The sequence below is a fragment of the Rattus norvegicus genome, chromosome 4 (assembly GCF_021556685.1).
Source record: "Rattus norvegicus strain SHRSP/BbbUtx chromosome 4, alternate assembly SHRSP_T2T, whole genome shotgun sequence".
Lineage (NCBI taxonomy): Eukaryota > Metazoa > Chordata > Mammalia > Rodentia > Muridae > Rattus > Rattus norvegicus.
The window spans coordinates 181,967,258-181,989,819 of NC_141537.1; the positions used below are offsets into that span (position 1 = coordinate 181,967,258).

The 22,562-nt window shown below is 45.6% G+C and overlaps 1 protein-coding gene across 43 annotated transcripts in view; it reads left to right on the forward strand.

The window, feature by feature from the left end:
• The window catches only part of Ppfibp1 (PPFIB scaffold protein 1), a 156,397-nt gene that overhangs the window by 90,427 nt on the left and 43,408 nt on the right, over window positions 1-22,562 (forward strand). For all 43 annotated transcript variants that reach the window (XM_087657834.1, XM_087657809.1, XM_087657789.1 and 40 more), the window contains 3 exon segments: window positions 10,221-10,319; window positions 12,771-12,976; window positions 22,184-22,270. In XM_087657834.1, coding sequence (XP_087513960.1) covers window positions 10,256-10,319; window positions 12,771-12,976; window positions 22,184-22,270 — 357 coding nt within the window. In that variant the 5' untranslated portion in view covers window positions 10,221-10,255.

The window sequence follows — 22,562 nt, forward strand, 5'->3', positions numbered from 1 at the left end:
CCCATCGATACGTCAGAGTTCTGGTTAGAACTCAAGGTTAGTGCCTCTAGTCAAGGGTTTGACATATTATTGTTCCCCCAGTGAGCACATGCCAGGGCTAGACCAGAGGTCAGGAGAAGTGGAGAATTCTGACTACAGGCCCACATTTGCCCACAGTACTCCACTTCTGTCTTAGTAACAGCAGCAGCCTTCTACTCAGGAAGAAAAGGAACTTGGCTTATTGTACGGATCTTCCCATTTCTTCTGTGCTGCCTGTCACTCCTAAATATTAATGACAGAGCACCAGTGGTCTCACTTTATTTCCCATTGTCCTGTTTACCTTCTGCTTCTGTCTTCTGAATGCTTCCTGGAAGGCTTTACCCCATAAGTGGCCCTTTGTGGCCTGTCATTTTAGTCATTAGTGAGCAGTGCATGCTACCTGGGAAGTGCACACCAATGCCCCCTGCAGTGCATACTAACACCCCCATTGCCAGTGTGTGCTAACACCCCATTGTTAGTGCACACCAAGGCCCCCCTACAGTGCATCCTAATGCTAATGCCCCATGGAGTGTATCTTAATACCCCATGCAGTGCACGCTAACATCCCATTGTCAGTGTGTGCTAACACCCCATTGTTAGTGTACACTAACGTCCCATTGTCAGTGCTCCCTTCACACTCAGCACAGCTCTCCATCTCAGGAGGCTGCTCTGTCTTCAGAGTGTGCATGTCTGTGTTTGTGCTTATGTGGGTGGCTAGTACCACAAGCACTTTATGATCTGGTTTGTAAATATTTGGGAAGCTCTTGGTGTGTTTATAGTTATGAGAGAAAAACAACATATTTAAGACACTATGTCATGGGGGGCTGGAGAGATGGTTCAGAGGTTAAGAGCACTGTCTGCTCTTCCAGAGGTCCTGAGTTCAATTCCCAGCAACCACATGGTGGCTCACAACCATCTATAATCAGGTCTGGTACCCTCTTCTGGCCTGCAGGCATACATCAGGCAGAAAGCTGTATGATGTATACATAATAAATAAATAAATGTAAAAAAAAAAGACACTATGTCATGTGTGGAGGTGTTTGAGAATCCTGTAGCTTAAAGGTCTGGGTACAAAGTGAGATAGTCTCCAACACACAGACGTGTAGCTAGAATTTTAGGACATACCTGTTGCCTCTCCTTAGTGACTACAGTGTGCTTGGCTTTGCTCCGTGTGCCCTGTACCGTCATCCCCATCTGCTTTAGGTAGGAGTTCCAGGTCTCAAATCATTTCACCCAACAACATTCTGCTACTCATGTCTGAGCAATCAGGACCCCGAGATGAAGCATTATTGATAACTTTCTAGTAATTCTGCAACTGAAATGTAGTCTTCAGATCTCTAAGGTCAGCAATAATGTACTCGACTGACTGATTTTTAAACCTGTGACACTAAATATCACTCCTGCCATGGAGACACCAACCTTTCTGTTTCTCTACCTTTCCTGTTCCTAACAGCCCCTGCCCACACCTCTCACTCCACCCCATGACCCTATTTGAGAACTTTTCACATTCCGGGTGTATGCTAGAACATAACGGAATAGTCATAGACTACTGAGAAGATCTGCGGTGGGAGGTAGATTACAGAGAATCAGGAAAGGAGCCCTGGGCCTGATCCAGTGACCTATGCCTGCAATCCTAGCACTTGAGAGGCTGAGGCAGGATAATTCTGAGTTTAAGGCCAGCCTTATCTAGGTAGTAAGTTTCAGGGTCTCCCTAACCAGAATCTGCTTCTAAAACAAGTATAGGAGGAGGTTATATGTTTTAGACATTAAAGCTCAGTTAGGGAGAGATTTTCCAATTAAAGCTTTACTTTCTTCTTTAGAACTGTTATTTTTGGATTGGAAGTTGGTAGCAGAAGTGAGAAGGGGAATTCTGTTGACCTTGGTAGCCAGGTCCCACCTCTGCCCCCTTTCCCAGCAGGAAAAACCTGTTAGTACCACCTCTGTAGCTGTAGGTGTGACACCTGGCGCTGGTAGAGTTCAGGGAGGATTTGCATCTCTAAGAAGCTTCCAGTGACTGCTGCCCTCAAACCACAGACCCAGTAATGCTCTCTGTGTCCCCCAGGCCCTTCTGTTTTGAAGATGGCATATCTTTGCTAAGCTTGTATTGTCGTGCACTCCAGACCTTGGTCAATCCACCATTGCTCATCCTCCATGGGTAGCATCCTGGAAGGAAAATCTGGTTAGAAGTGTATGGTAATTGATATTATTTTGGATAAAGCAAACTGAGACTGCCAGGGCACATGTCCATGTTGTTCTCACCAAAGCTCAACATGGATTTGCTAATTTTTATACAGTCTTTCATGTAAAGGCAGGGACAGTTGCCTGACCTAAAACACCAGTTAGTCAGCAGCTCTGCAAAAAGCTTGTGGTTTTTCTACCAACCCTTGATCCACCACACCCATTGCTGGAACTTTCTGTGGTATTTTATCCTGTTCAAATTTGCCCTGAGTGTATCCCCGACCAAGTCCGAAATTAGAATTCTAAATGTATTTCTTCTAAATGTATTGGATCATGTCTGTGTGTGTGTGGGGTGTGTGTGTGTGTGAGAGAGAGAGAGAGAGAAAGAGAGAGAGAGAGAGAGAGAGAGAGAGAGAGAGAGAGAGAGAGAGAGAGAGAGAGAGAGAGTTGGGAAAGTTCCAGGCTATAATATATGGATATTATCCTTAGAAATTACTTTTACGATATTTTCTAAATTCATATTTATTAGTAATTATTGTGATGGGAAGCCACCACTTTTTGGACCTACAAACAGTGCTGCTGCTGCTTATACTGTTTTCCCTGTGAGCTGTGACTTTGAACACTGCACTTCTTTTCTGTGGTCATTGTATTTGCTGGTGCGTTTTCCTTCAGCAACTGGCTTAAAGAAGTGTAAGTGTAGGGGAGCCATTTGTAACCTAAAGGTAAGCTTGCTACCTTGTCAGGGTTATGATGGTGAAGTTTTAATTTTCTAAGTTCTTTTGTCAACTTGGAAGAACAAACCAGGCATGAGTGATGGGGAAAGCCCACACAGTCTCAGCTCTGGGGAAACTGAGGCAGGAGAATTGAAATCTTGAGGCCCATCTGGGCTGCAGAGCGAGACCTAACATTGTAGGTAAGCAAAGAATGAGACTGAAGGAACCTGGGTACTCTGACCTTTTACTTTGGGCCTCAGGTACATATAGGATTGGACAGAATTAGAGTGAAATTAGCTTATAGTAAAAAGTATATCATAGGTATACAAACTGTGTGACATCTCCCCTCCCCTCCAAAGCGGGACATTTATTTTAGAAAGTAATCCTAGGGAAGATTGCTAGAGGCGCAGGAAGTCACAGGATCACAGCCTATGGTGATGCTTCATCCAGTCAGCCACTCTGAGAGGTGAAGCCCTAGGTGATTCTGGGAGCCAGGATGGATGATGTGAGATGGACTGTTTAAAGTTGGTGACCACTCCCCCGGGGATATTGATGACCCTGACACTTCCAGCAGCTCCCAGGTTTGATAGCAGAGGGAAGTTCCCTGAATCTTGGTTAGTTATAATTTGGGTTATGTGTGTGGTATGTGGACAGGCACCAACAGCAGGCTGTGTGTATGGATGTGTGGACAGGCACCAACAGTATTGGCCATAGAAACAGAACTTAACTAGCACATGCATTCTGTAGAAATTTCTAACTAAGCAAGCTTTGAATTAATTTTGAGCTTTCACCATTCACCATCAACTGGTAGGTCTCTGTTAAAACAGACAACTTGGGTGGATGGAGTGACACTGGGATCCTTTTGGGGTGGGAAGACAGGAGACTTCCCAGTTGGTTGTTAAGGGAAGTTACAGCAGAAACTGTGGAGAGCTGCTTGCTCACTGTGGCTCCTCCTCAGCTTAGGGTCAGTAACGGGATTCCTCGTACAGCACAAACCTATGGCCGGCTTTGATGAGTATGAGCACTGTAAACCTCGGGGGACCAACTGATCAGAGAGTTCTCCAGTTCTTCATCAATCCATTTGCCAAAGGCCAAAAGAATCATTCTGCTTCTGCGGGATGAGGCTTGCAGCCTTAATTTAAAGGACTGGTGTTGGCCCCGGCCATTTGTGTCTACTTTGTTTCACTGTAGTGTTGCACACGCACTTGCTCAGTCAGGTTTACATTGTAATCTCTATGGCTTTAGGACAATGTTCCACTGTGTCAGTTACTGGAGGGAGCTCAGGAAATCTTCCTCTCAGATTGCTTTGTTGGACATAAGACATTTTTCACAGGATATTTTCTAAATTATTTTTATTTAGTCTTTCCGTTTTTAAAAGACTCTTCATCTGAGCCATGAAAACTGACAAAGCTCTGTCAACACATGCTGTCTAAACTGGGCTGTGTCTTAAGTAGCTCATCCCTGGCCAGGGCAGCGGTGTGTTAGATGGGCTTATTGCGTCTGGTTGTCCTTTCGGAACCTTTCAGCAGTCCTTTAGAACCCATTTGAAATCTACTGAGGCGTATTTGTGGGTTTACATCTGTGCTTTTACGGCGGCTTCTTTGTTTAGGGGTTTGGTTCTTGTTTAGGGTCTAAGAAATCACTGACCCAACTCCCCAATGAGACCTACTTTATAGACCCGAGGTTTTGGTAATGGGTAAGTAGGTATACAAAATATATTATAGTCCTGCTTCTGTGCCTTCGCTGGTGAGTGTAGCTTACATACTCGAGGAGAATGTAGGTTCTACACTTGGACATTTTGTGCCATAACTTGAATTTGTCCAGGTAACTGATGGAATTGCTCAAGCCTTCTGTATTGGGGTCTGTCCACCCTTGTCTGCCAACTGAACAGAAAGGAAGAACCAGTGAGTTATGGGATGAATAAAAATTGGTATAATATTTATATCCAATTCTGTCAATAATCACATTAAATATAAGTGAGCTAAATTTGTATAATTCTTCCTTAATTCTGTGAGTTTGTGCTTTACGTATTTTGAAGCTCTGATATTAAGTTGCAAAAAGATAAATTTCTACTTGTTATGACTTCTGGGCAAACTAGCGCTTACCAACAGGCTTACTACATTTGTAGTCACAGCTACTCAGGAGGCCAGGTCAGGAGGATCAGCTTGAGGCCAGCCAGTACCTGTCTCTGCCTGCCTGCCTATCTATGTCACTGTCCCTCTTCCCCACCCTCCTTCCCCACTCAGTTACATTCCCAAACCCACGCAGCGTGCTTATTGCATTTAGGGTGGTGGGTAGAGTAGGGCTGGGCACAGCCACAGGGGAGCTTAGGCATCTAACCTGTGGCAGGAGTTGCCTTTCCTCCAGGGCTGAATTACCTCCAGCCCCTCCTGTCTTCTCACTTTCTTCAAAGCTGTTTTTATATTTTATTTAGCATCTGATTTTCTCAATGTAATCATCCTGCCAGTGACTAGAACTGGATTTCCCAGTAGTCATTTTTAGTAATAAATAATCATTTAATAATAAGTTTTTTAACTTGAGAACTTATCAGTAACCATAGCCCCCCTTTTCTTTCTGAATAGTTAGATTGATTGTGTATTATATATATATGACATAAATTTATAATGTACATGTTAGTTAATACATACACCCAATTAAGTAAATCTGCTTAATTAGCTTAAACGTTGGGAAATACGTTGTAGAAGTTTTGTGGAGCTCTTATAGTTACTCGTCTCCTGTACAGACTGAACAATTGTTAAACCGTTCACAACCAACTGTCATCCCATCCTGTGCACACGTACCAGTTTACCTACCTCCTGTTGAGGAAGGCTGGGTTGTTTCCATAGTTTTGTTCCTATAAAGATTCCTCCTGAACATTTGTGCATTGTTCTTGGTTACATATTTTGAAGGAAATACCACTGCATTGAAAATGAATGTGGCCATTTAAAATGACAGTGCCAAAGTGTTTCTCAACATGGCGAGTCCATGAACAGTCCCAGCACCGTGCTGCAAGGGAGTCTGTGAGTTCATAGCCTCTGCAGTGCTTAGCAGTCTCAAAACATTGGTTTGCTAATTAACCGGGTCTAAACTAATATCACACTATTTTAAATTTCTTGATTCTTTTTTTTTAAAGATTTATTAATTTATTATATATAAGTACACTGCAGCTGTCTTCAGACACACCAGAAGAGGGCATCAGATTCCATTACAGATGGTTGTGAGCCACCATGTGGTTGCTGGGAATTGAACTCAGGACCTCTGGAAGAGCAGTTGGTGCTCTTAACTGCTGAGCCATCTCTCTAGCCCCAAATTTCTTGATTCTTAATGACATTAAGCACATCATCATATTTCTGTTGATTAAAAAAAAGGGACAAATTCTTTCAAGCATCTGTTCGTGTCTTCATCCCTTCTGCTTTTTCATTGAGTTGTAGAATTCTGTGCTCTGAAAGGATCCCGTGAGCTTCAGACACCTGTACGTAACCACTCTAGATATCTTTGGCTTTGAATCTGTCACTGCTCGTCTCTACCTGTTTACTCTGCAAACCCCTCCAAACTCTGCTCCTTTACCGCGTCAGTCTTCCCAGCTCAGTCCCCACCGTCTTCCCTGTAATACAGGCAGTCATCACTCAGGCCTTACTGTCTTCCCTTGGGTTATGTGTGGTGCTGTGTGATAGAGATCGAGAGGAAGCACACATAAACTTGGGTAGACACTTACCGCTGCCACACTTTATTATATTAAAGGAAGGACCGGCTTAATGGATCAGGAACTTTGTTTGCTTTTGTTTTAGCTGTTTTGTGTTTGTTTTTGCTTTTTTATACAAGGTTTCTCTGTGTAGCCCTGCCTGTCTCTGTAGACCAGGCCGACCTTGATCTCAGAGATTGCCTGCCTGTGTGTCTGGAGTGCTGGAATTAAAGGCATGTGCCGCCATACCTGGTTATATGAGTAAATTCTTGATCCGTCACCTAGCTGGGTTTCTGCTTGGCTGTGTGCACACACTTGGGTATTTTGTGCTACGTTATTTTCACATAAAGCAGTAGTGAAGCTTTATACCTTCTGAGGTGAGTAAAAATCCAGAGACTTCTTAGATAAATTTATAAATCAGAATATGATACGTCAGAATTTTGAAGTATTTTGCCTACCAAACAAACAACATGTTCTTATTGTAAGTTAATAATAAAAGAAAACAAAAAGTACTATATCAGAATTTTATTAGAGAAAACGGGTAGTAGAGAAGTGATCCCTGAAGCTGATAGCAGATCTATAAATATATTTATGAAAACAGTGGTGCATGAGATCTGGGTGCTTGGAAACAGGTCAAAAGTTTCTCTTGAGCATCGTGCCCCTCACTTCCCAATGTTTACCACACTGTAGTAGCATGACACCAGCCTTATCTAGGCCTGCTGGGAAGATCTATGTGGGTGCTGGCACTGAAAATGCATGAAAGAATTTGAAAACTGCACGTATCAGCATTCTGCTGCTGAACATTACTCTGATAAGTGCAGTTTAACGTCACCTTTTGGCCAGTGGAAACATATGCACACATTTAATCCCTGTACTCGGGAAGGGGAGGTTAGAGGATCTCTTGTGAGTTAGAGGCCAGCTGGGTCTACAGAGCAAGTTCCCAGGTCAGGCTGGGCTGTATAGTGAGACTCTGACTCGGGAAACCAACCAGTAAGACCACAGGTAGATGGTGGTGCCACTTCAGAGTAAGTTTCCCATTGAAGTGGGGCCAGAGAAACAAATATCACATGCAGTGGCTGCCACACAAACCCGTGTTTAAAAATTGCTGTATTTGCTTTCTTGTTTTGTTTTGTTTTGTTTTCTATGAAAATGTCAACCACCATCTTCATTTATAAAATGGGGAGACTAACTCATTTTTTTGTGGCTGTCATGGTTAAAATTATGACTAATGGGCTGGGACTGTAGCTCAGTCATAGAGTGCTTGCCTGGCACACACAGCCTTGAGTTTGAGCCCTGGCCCTGGGAAACAAAAACAAAATCCAGGGCCTATGGATGATCTTTGTACAGAGTTGGGGACTGCTACAGACACTCAGTTCATGGTACCTACTGAAATTAAATACAACTGTGTGTGAATGTGTGTGTGTGTGTGTGTGTGTGTGTGTGTGTGTGTGTGTGTGTGTATTACAGTTACACTCAACTAACTGCAGACCAGAAACATTTGGAGAAGACACATTTCTACAGATCCTGTGCAGACCTGTGTGTTTTCTTATTATTTTCCCAGGGTTGGGGGCTTATCCTGTACACAGTAGACTAAGGATGGTAGACTTGGGGTGTGGAGTGTCTTTAACTCTTTGCTATTTTGTGGCCAAAAGCTGCTGGCTTCTGGTAAATTGACTCTCCTGATAGCAGCAGGGGATTAAGAAAAAAGGTGCAGTTTTTTTCTGGCTTGGTTCCTCCCAGCCAGGCAGGAGGCTTGGAGGTTAGAGCTTATTAACTCTTAGTAAGCCAGAGAGAAAAGAAAAGAATAGAGAAAAAGTCACACACCACACACACACACACACACACACACACACACACACACACACACACACACAGGAGGGGGTGGTCAGGCCCAACTACCTTTCTCAACAATTCCACAACTGTTCATGCATATTTACATACATACACATATACCTACACATGTATGTATGTACATACATGTATACACTTGGTGGATTGTGCTGAGCCTCAAATGCCACACTTCATCCCTTCTCTCAGCCTTTTATATCTTCTTAGATAAAAGTTCTTTATAAAATTACTTCATAGATAAAATGTTACACAAAAGGAGTTATGGAAGGATGCTGATAGTAAGTTTACAGCAGTACTTCATTCTATAAGCGAGTCATAAATGTAAAGCCACAGTTTTTATCACAGTGCACACCTGTGGCTTCATCCTCGGACCTGACCTAGAATGAATGTTTTTCCTTCCTCACAAATCTGTCCCAAGCCTATTTCTCTTTTCAGTGTAATTGTGAAAGTTCACTGTATTCCTCATTATGCAGCCTTTACTTATTCTATGAGGAGGAGGCCCATTCTATTCTTGATTCTAACTTTATTACATCTTTCTGGTAAAACAACTAAAGCCATCTCCTTAAACTTTCTTTTAAAATTATTTTAATCAAATCAGGAATTCAATAAAGTCATTAATTCATGGCAGTTCATCTTATCTGTAGGAAATTCGTTCGGCAGGGTGGGCTGATGCCCAGCACTCACTAGGCTTTGTAATAATGGCAGGAAAGGCCCATCAGCAGGGAGAAGCGATCCTGGATGAACTCTCTGGGCTGTACCTCTCCAGAGCCATGCAAAATGGCGGCCATCTCCAGGAAGCTCACACAGTGCAGTGTGTCAGCTAGTTGCAAAGCACTCTTAATGATACTGTTAACTAATCCTGAGGTACTTCAAAGTGGTCTGTGCAAATACTGTGTAGTTTAACATAAGGAACTTGAACACCCATGGAAGCTGATAGCTAGGCATAGCAACTAAAGCCAGTCTCCCGTGGATAGCAGGACATGGCTGTCTGTCAGTGAACACTTTCCTTATATAAACCCTTTGACAAACTGTGACACAGAACTTAAACACTGGGAAATGAAAGAACTGTGATTAGATGAAGTTGATACAGAAAAAAGTTTGCACCCTCCTGACCCTCAGCAGGCTTCTGTAACACCCCTGTGTCCTTGAGTCCGTCTGCACCCTCCTGACCCTCAGCAGGCTTCTGTAACACCCCTGTGTCCTTGAGTCTGTCTGCACCCTCCTGACCCTCAGTAGGCTTCTATAACATCCCTGTGTCCTTGAGTCTGTCTGCACCCTCCTGACCCTCAGCAGGCTTCTGTAACACCCCTGTGTCCTTGAGTCTGTCTGCACCCTCCTGACCCTCAGTAGGCTTCTGTAACACCCCTGTGTCCTTGAGTCTATCTGCACCCTCCTGACCCTCAGCAGGCTTCTGTAGTGATTCTGTATACTTCACAGAGACCTAGAGCTCTGAAGAGCAGTGTGGCCACCATCCTACCAGACTTAATGTTTTGTAGTTGCCTTGTACATCAGGCAAATACTTTGTCACCAAATTTTACCCCACCTCTCCGCTGGACCCTGAACAACCTTAAGTGCCAGATCTAAATCTTCTCTTATTAACTGGTAGAGACACAGGCTGAAGTGCCTGTTACCTACAGTAGTGATTAAGTAATGCAGTTAATTCAGCTCCATGCTGCTTCTGACATTGTCTGACTTCCAAGCACAGTTTTAATGTAGAGTAGAATTAATAAGCCCACTTAAAGCATGCAGTGGTAACATTGTGGTCTTCTGTCCTTCCCCAGGTTGAAGCTGGAATTTGCCCCTTTCGAGCAGGAAGATGATGAGCGACGCTAGTGACATGCTGGCCGCGGCGCTGGAGCAGATGGACGGGATCATAGCAGGTACCCACACCACACAGCCTGAGCCACGTCCATCCTGCTTCTGTGAATGACCTGTTCCTAGAAGTCAGCATTCCGTCCATGGGTGGCTTGGTTCCTCACTAAGCTTCCGGTCTCTACCTCTGCCAGCCAGATCTCTCCTGTGAAATGCCCAGTAGGCACATCAGTGTCACACTGAGCTAAGGGACCCTAAACATCAGTTAAGCCCATTGTCTCTCCTTGGGAGGCACCTCTAGTGGCCTTTATCTGAGTTTATTTCTTCTTCCAGTCAGTCTTATAACCCTGAAACTAACCCTGAGAAGTTACCCTGGAGCCTTCCTGTTCCCTGTTCAGTGGGTTCAGTCCTGCCTGGCTTCCTCCCCCAGGCTTAGCTGTTGTCTTTCATCTTGCCTCAGGCCTTCCTGTCTTGCTTGCTGCTCAAATGTTGCTTTGACCTCGTGATGTCTCCACCCACATTGCCAAGATGAAGCATTCTTCCCTCTCTGGACCCCAGAATCTTCCTTCTCTGGACCCCAGAGTCTTCTTTCCTGGTGTCCCCTTGCCTGGAATCTCCAGTAGCTCTTTGTGGTGGAAGCAGAGCCGTGGGCCCTGACTTCCCACTGACTGGGCAGCTGATCTGGAGACAAACCCAGTGCCATTTGACAGTGCTGTGTGTCGAGAGTAGATTGTGTACACTGCAGCCTGTGACAGCAGTGAGAGGCTAGAGCAGTCACCCAGCCGGTGGTCAGTCACAGCTCCAGTTGGGCATCCTTGCCCAGCTCTTCTCCTTGCTGACTGTCACCTGACAGTGATATTCTGTGCAGACTCTTCCTCCCTGAGGGAGATGGCGTGCTGGCTCCTTGTACCTGCATGCCCTGGAGATGCAGCTTCACTTTCCCACCTCAGTTTAAAGTGTCCCACTCATTTCTTAGAATATCTTTTCCAAAGGATTATTTGTAAGCAAGCCTCTTTAAGGGATGGACTTGATGGTGAAGAGTTCAATAACCCAATCTAATACAGAACCAGTTAACTTTAGTCTATAACAGTTTAGTCTCATTCTTGGGGTGATAGGCGCTTTCAGACAACCTTGCATATACAGAAGGGGCGGGGCTTACTCTGTCATGAGTTCAGGGAGCATAACTAGGCCCAATCCCAGGCTCTTCCCGGGCACCAGCCTCATACTGAGAAAAACTGGAGGAGCGATAACGTCTGGACCAGCCTCTGAAGGCTGTACACGTTATCCATCTACAGCCTAATCTGCTGCACTAGAGGGCTTGTTTGTAAACCCCCACAGGACTTTAGGACCAAGGACTTTGTCACTAAGGAAAAAGGACCAGCAAGATAGCTCAGTAGGTAAGGGTTCTTACCATCAAGCCTGATGACATGAACTCAGTCTCTGGGACTTACCTGGTGGGAGGAGGAAACAGACTCTGTTGTAAAATTATAAAAAGTGGGCTGTCTTTTACCCTGCACTAGATCTGGCACCATAGTACCCCAAGATATCTGTAGATAACCTTCATCTCAGTCAGCAAAGCCTCTCACCCCCTCTGCTCCATCCCACATCACACTGCCGAAGGCTTCTCTCTGAGCCTGGCAGCCATCTCTCTCCCCATGCAGTTCCCAGGGCAGGCTGCCACCATGCCAGAAACACACATCCCAATTCCATGGCGGCCTAGTGTCTCTGGCTGCCACACACTCTCTTGAACTTAAATCGCCACATGAAAGAACACACAGCACAATAACCTCTGATCCAATTGATAAGATATGATTGCCCACCTAGACATACAAAGCCCTGTACACATCCATCCCTTAAGAGTATTCCTAACAACCTGTAAATGTGCAGAGAGGAAGCTTACCATCCGCCTCCGATTCTCTCGGTGACTTCTGCTGCCTCCTCCAGTCTCCTTCTCTCTCTAAAACTTTTCTCCCACCCATCCTTCCTTCTCATCCAAGGACAGGCCTCGTTCTACCTTGTACCTGCCTTCACCTGTATGACATCCTACAACTCTGTAGTTTGTCCCCTGACCCCCACACATGTAACATGACACATGTATGCATGCCTTCAGTGACATGGGTGCACTGGCATGAGAAAACACACAAATATCACAACAATTAATTAATTCAAATGTGAAAAGCTCAAGGGCTGAAGAGCTGGCTCAGTAGTAAAGAGCACTTACTGCTTTTGAACAGTCGTCCTACTTGTTCTGGTCACTTTCAAGCCTGCCACACTCCTTTTCCATCTGTCCCCACAGCTGGCCTTTTCGTTAGCCATCAAGCCATTTATAGTTACTGTCAATGACATTTTTATTCTTGACTATGTAAGATTTAGAGGGATAGATCTACATTATTAGATTATTTTGTGTCTTTCCCCTGCTCTTTGTGATCATTGCTGGTGGCTAGAGTGATTTATCTTTTTCAGGTCTGGTATTTTCCTAACATAAGTCCTATTGCTCTCTGATTTTCTTTGGAAACCAGGTTCTAAAGCCTTGGAATATTCCAATGGGATCTTTGATTGTCAATCTCCCACCTCCCCATTTATGGGAAGCTTGCGAGCTCTGCACCTTGTGGAAGACCTGCGTGGATTGCTGGAGATGATGGAAACGGATGAGAAAGAAGGATTGAGATGCCAGATTCCAGACTCAACAGCTGAAATGCTGATTGAGTGGCTTCAAAATCAAATGGTAGGCTTCTGTGCGATCCTTCTCTGTGCTGTCAGTCTCCTGCATGTGCCTTCTCTGTGCTGTCAGTCTCCTGCATGAGCCTTCTCTGTGCTGTCAGTCTCCTGCATGATCCTTCTCTGTGCTGTCAATCTCCTGCATGTGCCTTCTCTGTGCTGTCAATCTCCTGCATGTGCCTTCTCTGTGCTGTCAATCTCCTGCATGTGCCTTCTCTGTGCTGTCAATCTCCTGCATGTGCCTTCTCTGTGCTGTCAATCTCCTGCATGTGCCTTCTCTGTGCTGTCAGTCTCCTGCATGAGCCTTCTCTGTGCTGTCAATCTCCTGCATGAGCCTTCTCTGTGCTGTCAGTCTCCTGCATGAGCCTTCTCTGTGCTGTCAATCTCCTGCATGATCCTTCTCTGTGCTGTCAATCTCCTGCATGATCCTTCTCTGTGCTGTCAATCTCCTGCATGATCCTTCTCTGTGCTGTCAATCTTCTGCTGTTTATTATGAAACTGAGAACATAGACTAGCAGATCAACAGAAGAGAAAAAGAAACTTACAAAGCAGAACATGAGACCCCAGTTCCTCTCAGCTGTAAAGAAAGTTTAGAATTTTTCTTTATTTTATTTTATATGGTTGGAAATTTTGCCTATATGTATATTTGTGTACCAAGCCTAGGCAGTGCCTAAAAGGCCAGAAGGTACCAAGTGTGTGTGTGTGTTGTGTGTGTGTGTGTGTGTGTGTGTGTGTGTGTGTGTGTGTGTGTCTGACAACAGACAGTGTGAGCCACCATGTGGGTACTGGGAATTGAACCATGCTCTGTCAGAACAGACAATGTAACCCCTTACTTCCCCATCTCTTCCAAGGATAGCTTTGAAAAGACACTGTATTGTATCCATGCCAACAAGTTGCACAATTCTTCCTCTAAAAATGGACTGGATTCTAGGTTGTATAAACGACCTGGTATGCTCCTATGAGGAGAAGAGCCTTGCACACAACAGTAACAATGGGGTGGGGCTGCCTATGAAGGACATAATAGGTATTCTAAACAGGAAATACAGTGGGTGGATGCTTCAGAAAGCAGTAGGTTTGTAGCTGTGATTGGGCAGAAGTGCCATCTAGTGGAATGTGGCAGTCATGTCGCTTTCATCCAATGTCAGCTCTTAACAGTTTCTAGACATCCTTCCCCGCTCTGGTAATGGAGACACTAAATATCACGTCTGGTACGTGTTGAATGCAGAGTCTCAAGAGCATCACAAAAGCAGATGAGATTTGGATGGTGACGTAACGATTAAGATGCATGTGTGTGCTTCTGACTTGGTTGTGTTTACATAAAAATTGATGAAGGATTAAGGCGTGCTTGTCAACCTGGAGGAATGATAGCTGTCTGCCTGCTCTGAGAGCTTGGACGTACATCCTATTGCTAAAGCATTTCCCAGGGTGTCGCACAAATTCTGGAGCCCCAGGCAGTCCAGACCTGGGCCTGGTGCTCCTGGTTCCATCCGTTTAGTACCAGTCAACAATCTTTCAGTGGCGGTGCGGCGAGCCACTAGGGTTAGAAGGGTTAGAGATATTTTACTTTTAGAAACAGACAATGCCTGCACTCGCCATGGGAGCATCCTCCAGGAATCTAATAGTCCAGGTTTGTTAGTTTCTTTGGGAGTAGTTTGGTGCTGTGAAACTCACTGTACCCTGGCACATTCCTCAGCCTATTCCTACTTCCTATGTCTTTACTCTGGCACTCAGCACACAGTGAGAAAGGAATTTATTACTTGACTCAAGAGGACCTGTAGATAATTGACTTGTGCCCTTTGGTTGAGTGTTTGTTTCTGGGGCTGATGGGGGGAGGGGAGTCTGCAATTGTATTGTTAAGACATGAGCTTAGTGAGGGCAGTGAAAGTACCCTCCCTCTCATGGCCACTCTGAACTGGCTGACCCCATTTCCCAGAAGCCCTGGGACACTCGCTTTAATGTCAGCTAGGGTGTCTCAGTGTGCTGCTGCACAGTGACTAAGATCACTCACAGGACACTGGCTTAAGATGCACCTTGTTTTCCAAGGCCTGAGAAAACATTCCTGAGGCCCACATGAAAAGAGGGGCCTTGCAGAGAGCAGCAGAGAAGCACTGCGGGAGGCTGGAGGACACTCCAGCTGAGCGGCTGCAAGTCTGTGGCTCTGAGACCAGCCCGAGCCCAGAGACAGCACATCTGGACCCTAGTATGCACACTCATATTTTCACACTTTAAAAACATGTGCACTTGGGACTGGAATGTCTTCATTTTTTGAAATGTAAGCAATAAGACGGTTGATGCGATGACTATTTAGCAGGTCAGTGGCTGGCTACTAATGCCTCGTTCCTACGCTCCACCTCATGGGTTAGAATCCCTGGTTTGCAGATGTTGACCTTAGCATCACTCATTTCATTGAAGATGGCATTTTTTGTAACCTCTACTGATTGAGATGACTTGTAACTGACATGGCAAAAACGTGAGGCTGTCCTGTCAGAAAGTCTGCCTCTTGACCTCTGCCGCTGTGGCGCTGGGTCCTGAGCCTCAGGTTCTTGGATTAGGGAAAGCATTGTGAGACTAGTCCAGGGCGAGTTAGCTATGGTGGTTTGAAATGTCCAGCCCAAGGAGTGGCACTGTTAGGAGGTGTGGCCTTGTTGGAGGAAGGGTATCACTGTGGGGGAGGGCTTTGAGACCCTCCTCCAGCACCACGTCTGCCTGGACACTGCCATGCTCCCACCTTGATGATAATGGACGGAATGAACCTCAGAGTGTGTAAGCCAGTCCCAATTAAACGTTGTCCTTGTAAGAGATCTTGGTAATGGTGTCTCTTCACAGCAATGAAAACCCTAAGACAGTAGACGTAAACAGAAGCTATGCGTTTGGCTCAGATGTACTTTTTTATTTGCTAGCTTAAACCTGTGGCCTGATAGGCACACGGTCCTCCATTAGTGATGTCTGTGTAACGTGCTGTACCTTTTCAGCCTTATGGCAGAATTCTATTCTGCCTTAGTAACTGAGCAGGGTTCACACTGGGTAGATTTTTCCCAGTCACAGGAAACTCCCTGCTGAATCATGATTGTCTTCCGTTTTTAGAAGCATACAGTTGTAGAGGTACTGTTAAGACAGATCCACGCTTACACACTGTGTCCCTTCACTGGCATATGCTATTAGTGATGTTTTCTTTTTCTCCAGCTACCTTTGTTTTTTTTGAGACCTGGTTTCTCTGGGTGTCCTAGGCAGGCCTCGAATTCTTATTCCACCTCCTGAGAACTGGCATTACGGGCAGCTGTCCAGCTGCCAATTACATGGAATAATTAAGGAGGTAGGTGCTGCACAGTAAAGAAGTAGCCTGCATCCTTTGGGGAACCAGGGGTGCTCTCAGACCTGCAAGAATGATAATTGGCAGTACAAATGCCCGCTGCACTAATTAGCATCTCTTAAAGGACAGGACTCTCAAGCTGACTACCACTGACTGAATCAAGACTTTTAATTGCTTGGTTGGAATCATTAACGAGTGACTGTAAAGTTTCACAAGAGTCTTTGCAGCCTCGAGAGCATCTGTTCTCCCCTCACCAGAAGTGAACTTCCATGATGACCATACTGGCCTGTGGTGGGGCCAGGGTCATGTCCCTCTGTGGAAAGACATCCTGTTAGATTCTCAGTAGATCTATACGATCCACTGTTGCCTGCCAGGCTCAGAGAGGAGTGCCCAGCCTGTGTTAGCATGGGATCCTCAAACTTCTACCAGGCAGAACCCTCATCCATCCTTTACTGAGGAGGAAATAGAGACTCAGAGCTAAGGAGAGCCTTGTATGGTGACAGCCCACATTAGAACCCAGGTTTGCTGCTCTGTATCACCCCATCTTCTTTGCCATTCACAGCCTCTCCCCACCCCGTCCCCAGTTATCAACCTCCTCTCCACTTGCAGTTGGGGGGATTTGCTAGGGCTCGGTGTGTCTCAGTTGCTTTTCGTGCTGTTATGAAATGCCTGACAATAGCCTAAAGACAGAAGGGTTTATTTTGGCACAGGATTTAAGAAGGAACCAGTCCATCATGGTGTGAAACACATGGCCATGGGGGTGTGAGGTGGCCGGTCACATTGTGTCAGCAGTTAGGAGCGGAGAGAGGACAGGAAGTAGGGCTGGGCTGTAAGACTCAAGGGCCTCCTCCAGCCTCCCCCTTCTTCCAGTGATTTTCCACAGCTGGGAGCCATGGGGGAGCTAGCTGCTCCTTCAGATCTGTGATGGCATTAGCTTTTATCTCGCAGTTTGTCTTATTCTTGTAGAGTTCACCACTTTAACTGTCTTGACGGGCATAGCGCAGTAGTGCTAAGCACGTCCACACTGGAAGTCACCATCCTCCACCTACAGAGGCCTTTCCGTCTTGGAAACTCTGAGTCTGTGCTGTTATGTAACATCCCTGCCTCTTTACTTAGTTTTTGGAACTCTGTTGTCATTCTTTGTCTGTGAATTCAACAGTTCTAGATACCCTGCTAATAAAGGGTGAAAAGGAAAGAATGAGTCCCAGCTAAATTATGTATGTCTGAATATCCCCTTTTAAAATACTGACATGCCCCTGACTTCTGAAATACTAAATGGAGAGGTCATGGAAGTATAAGTGTCAGACCTGCCCTTTTTCTAAAGGGAAGTGCACTGTCAACAGATAGGGTCTGGCTCCTTCATGCTCCTGCCTCTGTTCCTCCTATACCCACCTCTGCTCTGTCTGCACGCTGTGCCCTTTGCCTTTTGCTGCATCATCACCATCACCATCATCACCATCACCATCACCAACATCATCATCTCCACCTCTCTGTGCCTGAGAGAATACATTTACTTTGGCTTGGATGGTTTGGGATGGGGAAGAAGGAGCAGACAGAATGAGTTAGGAGAGAGCTGACCAATGAAACTCCTGAGCTCTCTGGCCCCGTGGTTCTGTAGTTTGTTGCTGTTGGGATGTTATTATTGTGGTGGAATCTTCGTTGGTTCTGAACAGTATTTGTCATTTAATGGATCCTTCAACTTGAAACCCAGCAACACAGTCTGAGCAACATCTTGCCTTGTAAGTGCACACAACACTTTGAGGTGTAAATGCACATAGCACTGATGTTCTGGAAACAGTGCTGGTTACAAAGTAACAACAGTGCTCGTTACAAAGTAACAAAGTGTGTGCCGGCAGCAGGCACGGTGCTGCAGTAGACATGGAAGCAGAGTGGCTGTGTTGTTTGAAAACAGTATTCAGGATGCCTGACTCTGTTGGGAGTACCGGGAATCAATGATGCAGACATGATAAATGTACAGTAAGTAGGAATGTGGTGAGTGCTGAGAAAACTCCAGCCGGACAGAGAGAACCCATGTGACCTCAGACACAGAATTGTCTCTCAGAGCCTAACTCCTGGATAAGCACTGAAATGTGAAGGAACCGAGGTAGACCATGGCCAGAGAAAGAGTTTTCCAGACGGTGTGAGCAGCCAGCAAATACATAACCAGCAGGCTTGCTGGCTAGTGACTCCACCAAGAAACTGGCAGTTTCAGAGTCACACTCTAACGTGTGACCTAACTTCAAGCACCTCCGTGATCATGTTACATTTATCATCATGTTGAAAGTATTCTGTGTGTGCATATATGCATGTTCACGTGTGTATGGGAACCTGAGTGTGGTAGTGAGTGCACGTGATGTATGTATGGAGGCCTGAGTTTGATATTCAGTGTCTACCTTGATCACTTCCTGTCTGATATACTGAGTCAGGGTCTCACACTTGAACACAGTGTTTACCAGTTCAGCTGGTCTTGCTGGCCTGCTTGCTCTGGGCACCCTCTCTCTCTCAGATCCTGTCTCCACAACCCTGTAATTGCAGACAGGTCGCTGTGCCCACTGACTTTTATGTGGGTGCTGGGATCTTACTGCCAACCGTATGCCATCTCCCCAGCCCCCAGAAGTTGTGTTTTTATTTCTAGGGATGGGATTGAGAACCATGTTCACTAGGCGAGTTCTTTATCACTGAGCTATCCCATCATTGCTCAGAAATACTAGCAGACTAGATCAAGCACATGTTAAAGAAAGTGTTCTGGGCACCAGTCAGCTTTCAACTGGTCCTCTTGAGCCATGGCTGCCACTGGTAGCTTCTGGGTGCAGATGAGGAGAAAATCTTTTTGCCAGTAATAAATTCCTTTCTCAGTATGCTGATGTAGAGTGAAGGCTGGGTGGGACAGAAAGCAAAAACAGGCTGAGAAATGTCCCAGGGAACGGTGGATTTCAGAACACCAAAATACCCACAAACCCCAGCAAACCTGGACCCTGAAAATCCTAGAGAGACACTCCCAGAACAAATGTCAAGTCTCACAAACAGGCACCACCTGTTTTCAAAGGCAAAACATCTCAAATTGTTCACATTGCACTGTTAGCTGCACCACCACAGAAAGATGAGTCACCCTGTCTGTACTCTAAAGTCCAAATACCCTGTAAGGCTCAGGGGGCATGTTGGAAGAGGGGTGGAAGAAAAATTAGGAGCTGGAGAGAGGGGTGGAGTACTGTAGAATGCTGTCTTCAGGGTAGGGCTTTGTATTTTGGAACTCAGCAGCTGGGATTGCCTGCACAAGGCCTGCACAAGATTAGGCCTGTCAGCATTCCTCCCTGGAGAGGGGAGGGGTGATGTCCTGCCTCTCAATGAGGAACTGTAGGCAGTTAGGGGTTGCAGGGGGGGAGTCAGGGGGTGCATTTTCTTCAGTGTGTACCTCTAGTAAGTTGCCCATGTGCTTTGCCCGTAAGTAACTAGTTAAAGTTTTTAAAGACAAAAGAAGGAATAAAAGCCAAAGTGGGATACTTAAGCTGAAGAAAGGGCTCTGTGAATGGAGATGGAGAGTAAGGGTAAATATTCTCGGAATATATCACGTATACGTATGAAGTACACGGAACCGACTATTATGTCTAGTTAGTATATGCTAATAAAATATTTTAAAAATCACAGACATGTGTGCCAGGGTCTGCCCCTGCTCTTCATAGACTAGAACATCCACTGTGTGTCTGGCTGTCCTCCAGAAGACGGCTTCATTTCATGGGCCCCTGGGGCTGTGAGTCATTCCTACTACTCTATCAGACTCTTGTAAGTTAATTCTGGGCACTGGAGGGAGGGTTGTGCAGTGGGGATGGTGAGGTATGTGGTCGAGCGACTGATGTTAGCATGACACTTACTCTAAGCATGCACTGCACACTTGCTAAACTCACTTCTGAGTTTTCTGTGGGTTCTTGGGAAATATAACTGAGCGTGTCTCCATCTTCAGAAGGAACACCCCAAACTTAATCTTTCCTTCTTTTTCTTCCTCCTCCCTACTTCTTCCTCCTTTTTTTCACTCATCCTTCTTCTATATTGTTTTGTTTTCAAGATATGAGATTTGTCACTCCCAAAACAAAAAGTGGTTGAATTCTGGGTGCGCCTACCTGTCCATTTTAGATTTCTTCTGGTTTAATCTCTGTTGTATTGAAAGGGCTGTTCAGGAAATCCTGTGGATATCATATGCGATGTGGCTAGGAAGTTACGAGGAGCACATCACAAGCTGGACACAGTGGCTCATGTGTGTGATCCCAGGAGGCTAAAGCAAGAGGATTACTCCTGAGCTCCATAGTGACGTCCCTGAGAGGGGGAGGACAGGGGGAGGAAGGGGAGAGGAAGGGGGTGTCTTACACACTGCTGTTGCAGAGTGACAATTTCATGCGTCTTACTCTTTGTGAGACTCCCAGATGTGCCATTCATAACTTGGATATGAGAAGTATGGAGGAAAGGGCCAGGCACAGCGACACATACCTTCAATCAGAGCAGTTGGGAGGCAGAAGAAAGCAAATCTCTGAGTTCCAGGCCAGCCTGACCTACACAAGGAGTTCTAAGTCACCCTGCTCTACCTAGCGAGTTCTAGGACAGCCAGGGCTGCATAGAAAGACTGTGTCTCAAAAATAAAATAAAATAAAAAGTGTAGGGAAAAGTCTATACTTCTTGGACTGTGTACTATGCATAATATACAAAATGGGATTTAAAAACCAGCAGGAGATAGAAGAGTAAGGAGGTGAACGTGGATGAGCCCTGAGCCAATGCCAGGAAGGAACCAGCCGATGGCCAGGCTCTGGCTAGGAGCTGATCTTAGCTTTACATAAGCTGATAAACACGGAAGAAGTTAGCGAGGCCAAGAAGGAAAGCAATTGCAAAGCTGGCAGGCCTAGCTCAGCAGCACCACCAGGGAAAATCTCCCTGGACTGAGTGCTTAAGCTTTGATGGAGAGACAGAAAGGCTTCTCAAGACGTTCCTGGCGGGAACCTTTATCTTAAGATTTCATCTTGTGACTTGTAGAGCTAAGTGAACAGGAAGAAGCCCAGCAGACATTGTCCCTGTGTCTGATCCGTAATCAGGCATTGACAGACCGGTGTGGGACCTGGGGATGGAGTTGTAGGAACAGGATGGTGTCACAGTTCATAATCACTGTTTCACGTCCAAAACGAGTGACAGGAATCATTCAGGGACAAATGGAGTATTGTCCTCTACTAGGTACTCAGAACTTTGTTTGCCCTAGGGCTGTACCCATGGCTACTGGAGCATTTCAGCAGCTGCTGCGTTTCAGAGTCTGTGCTGGTTAGCTTCCTGCGAAGTTGACACAATCCAGAGTATTTTGGGAAGAAAAGGTCCCCATCATCATATTAACTTGTACACAAGTCTATGGAATGTATTGTTAATTAATGATTATGTGGAAGGTCCTGCCCACTGGGATGGGGGGGGATTTCTGGGCAGATAGTCTTGGGTTGTATAAGAAGGTGGCTTCGCAGGTCATGAGGAACAAGCCAGTAAGCAGCACTCCTCTAAGGCCTCTGCTTCAGTTCTCTCTCTGACTTCCCTTCCTGGTGGACTATAAGGCGAAATAAACCCTTTCCTCTCAAGTTATTTTTGGTCAGTGTCTTAGCACAGCAGTACGTTTGGAACCAAGACAGGGGACTTGTTTTCTGTTTACTCTGAGTTGGGGTCGGTCAGTGAGTGATGTTTACATGCTCAGTCGTATGTAAGCGCTCACCATGCCTGTCATGCTTAATATGAGTCAGTTAACTCTTACATTTTCCAGCCATGCCAGGGACAGTTGTGCTGAATTTAATCCAGGCTCCTTGAGTTTAAAATATGTCAGTTTTATTGATTCATAACATGTTAATCGTAAGGGAGAGTTGACCTTACCTCTGTCACTTTCTCATTCAGACAAATGGACACCTACCTGGGAATGGAGATGTGTATCAAGAAAGGCTAGCACGGCTAGAAAACGACAAGGAGTCCCTCGTTCTTCAGGCAAGTGGTACTTGAGGCCGTTCCTTTCTCAGGACATGTGTCCTTGTAACGTTGGGTCACATATATGTGCAGCACCTGACTAAGCGCCCGTAGTATACATGCCATCTGTAAGAACTGTTCGTGTGCATCTTCATTGTGCTGGGGAACCGTGTGCGTAAGGAAGAGGTGTGGGCTGTGTGTGAACATACTGCTGTTCCATGAAGGGACTTTGTCATGCAGATTGATGTCTGCTGGGATTCTTAAGTCAGCCACAGACAGATGACAGGGAAGACTACTTTTACAGACTACTGAA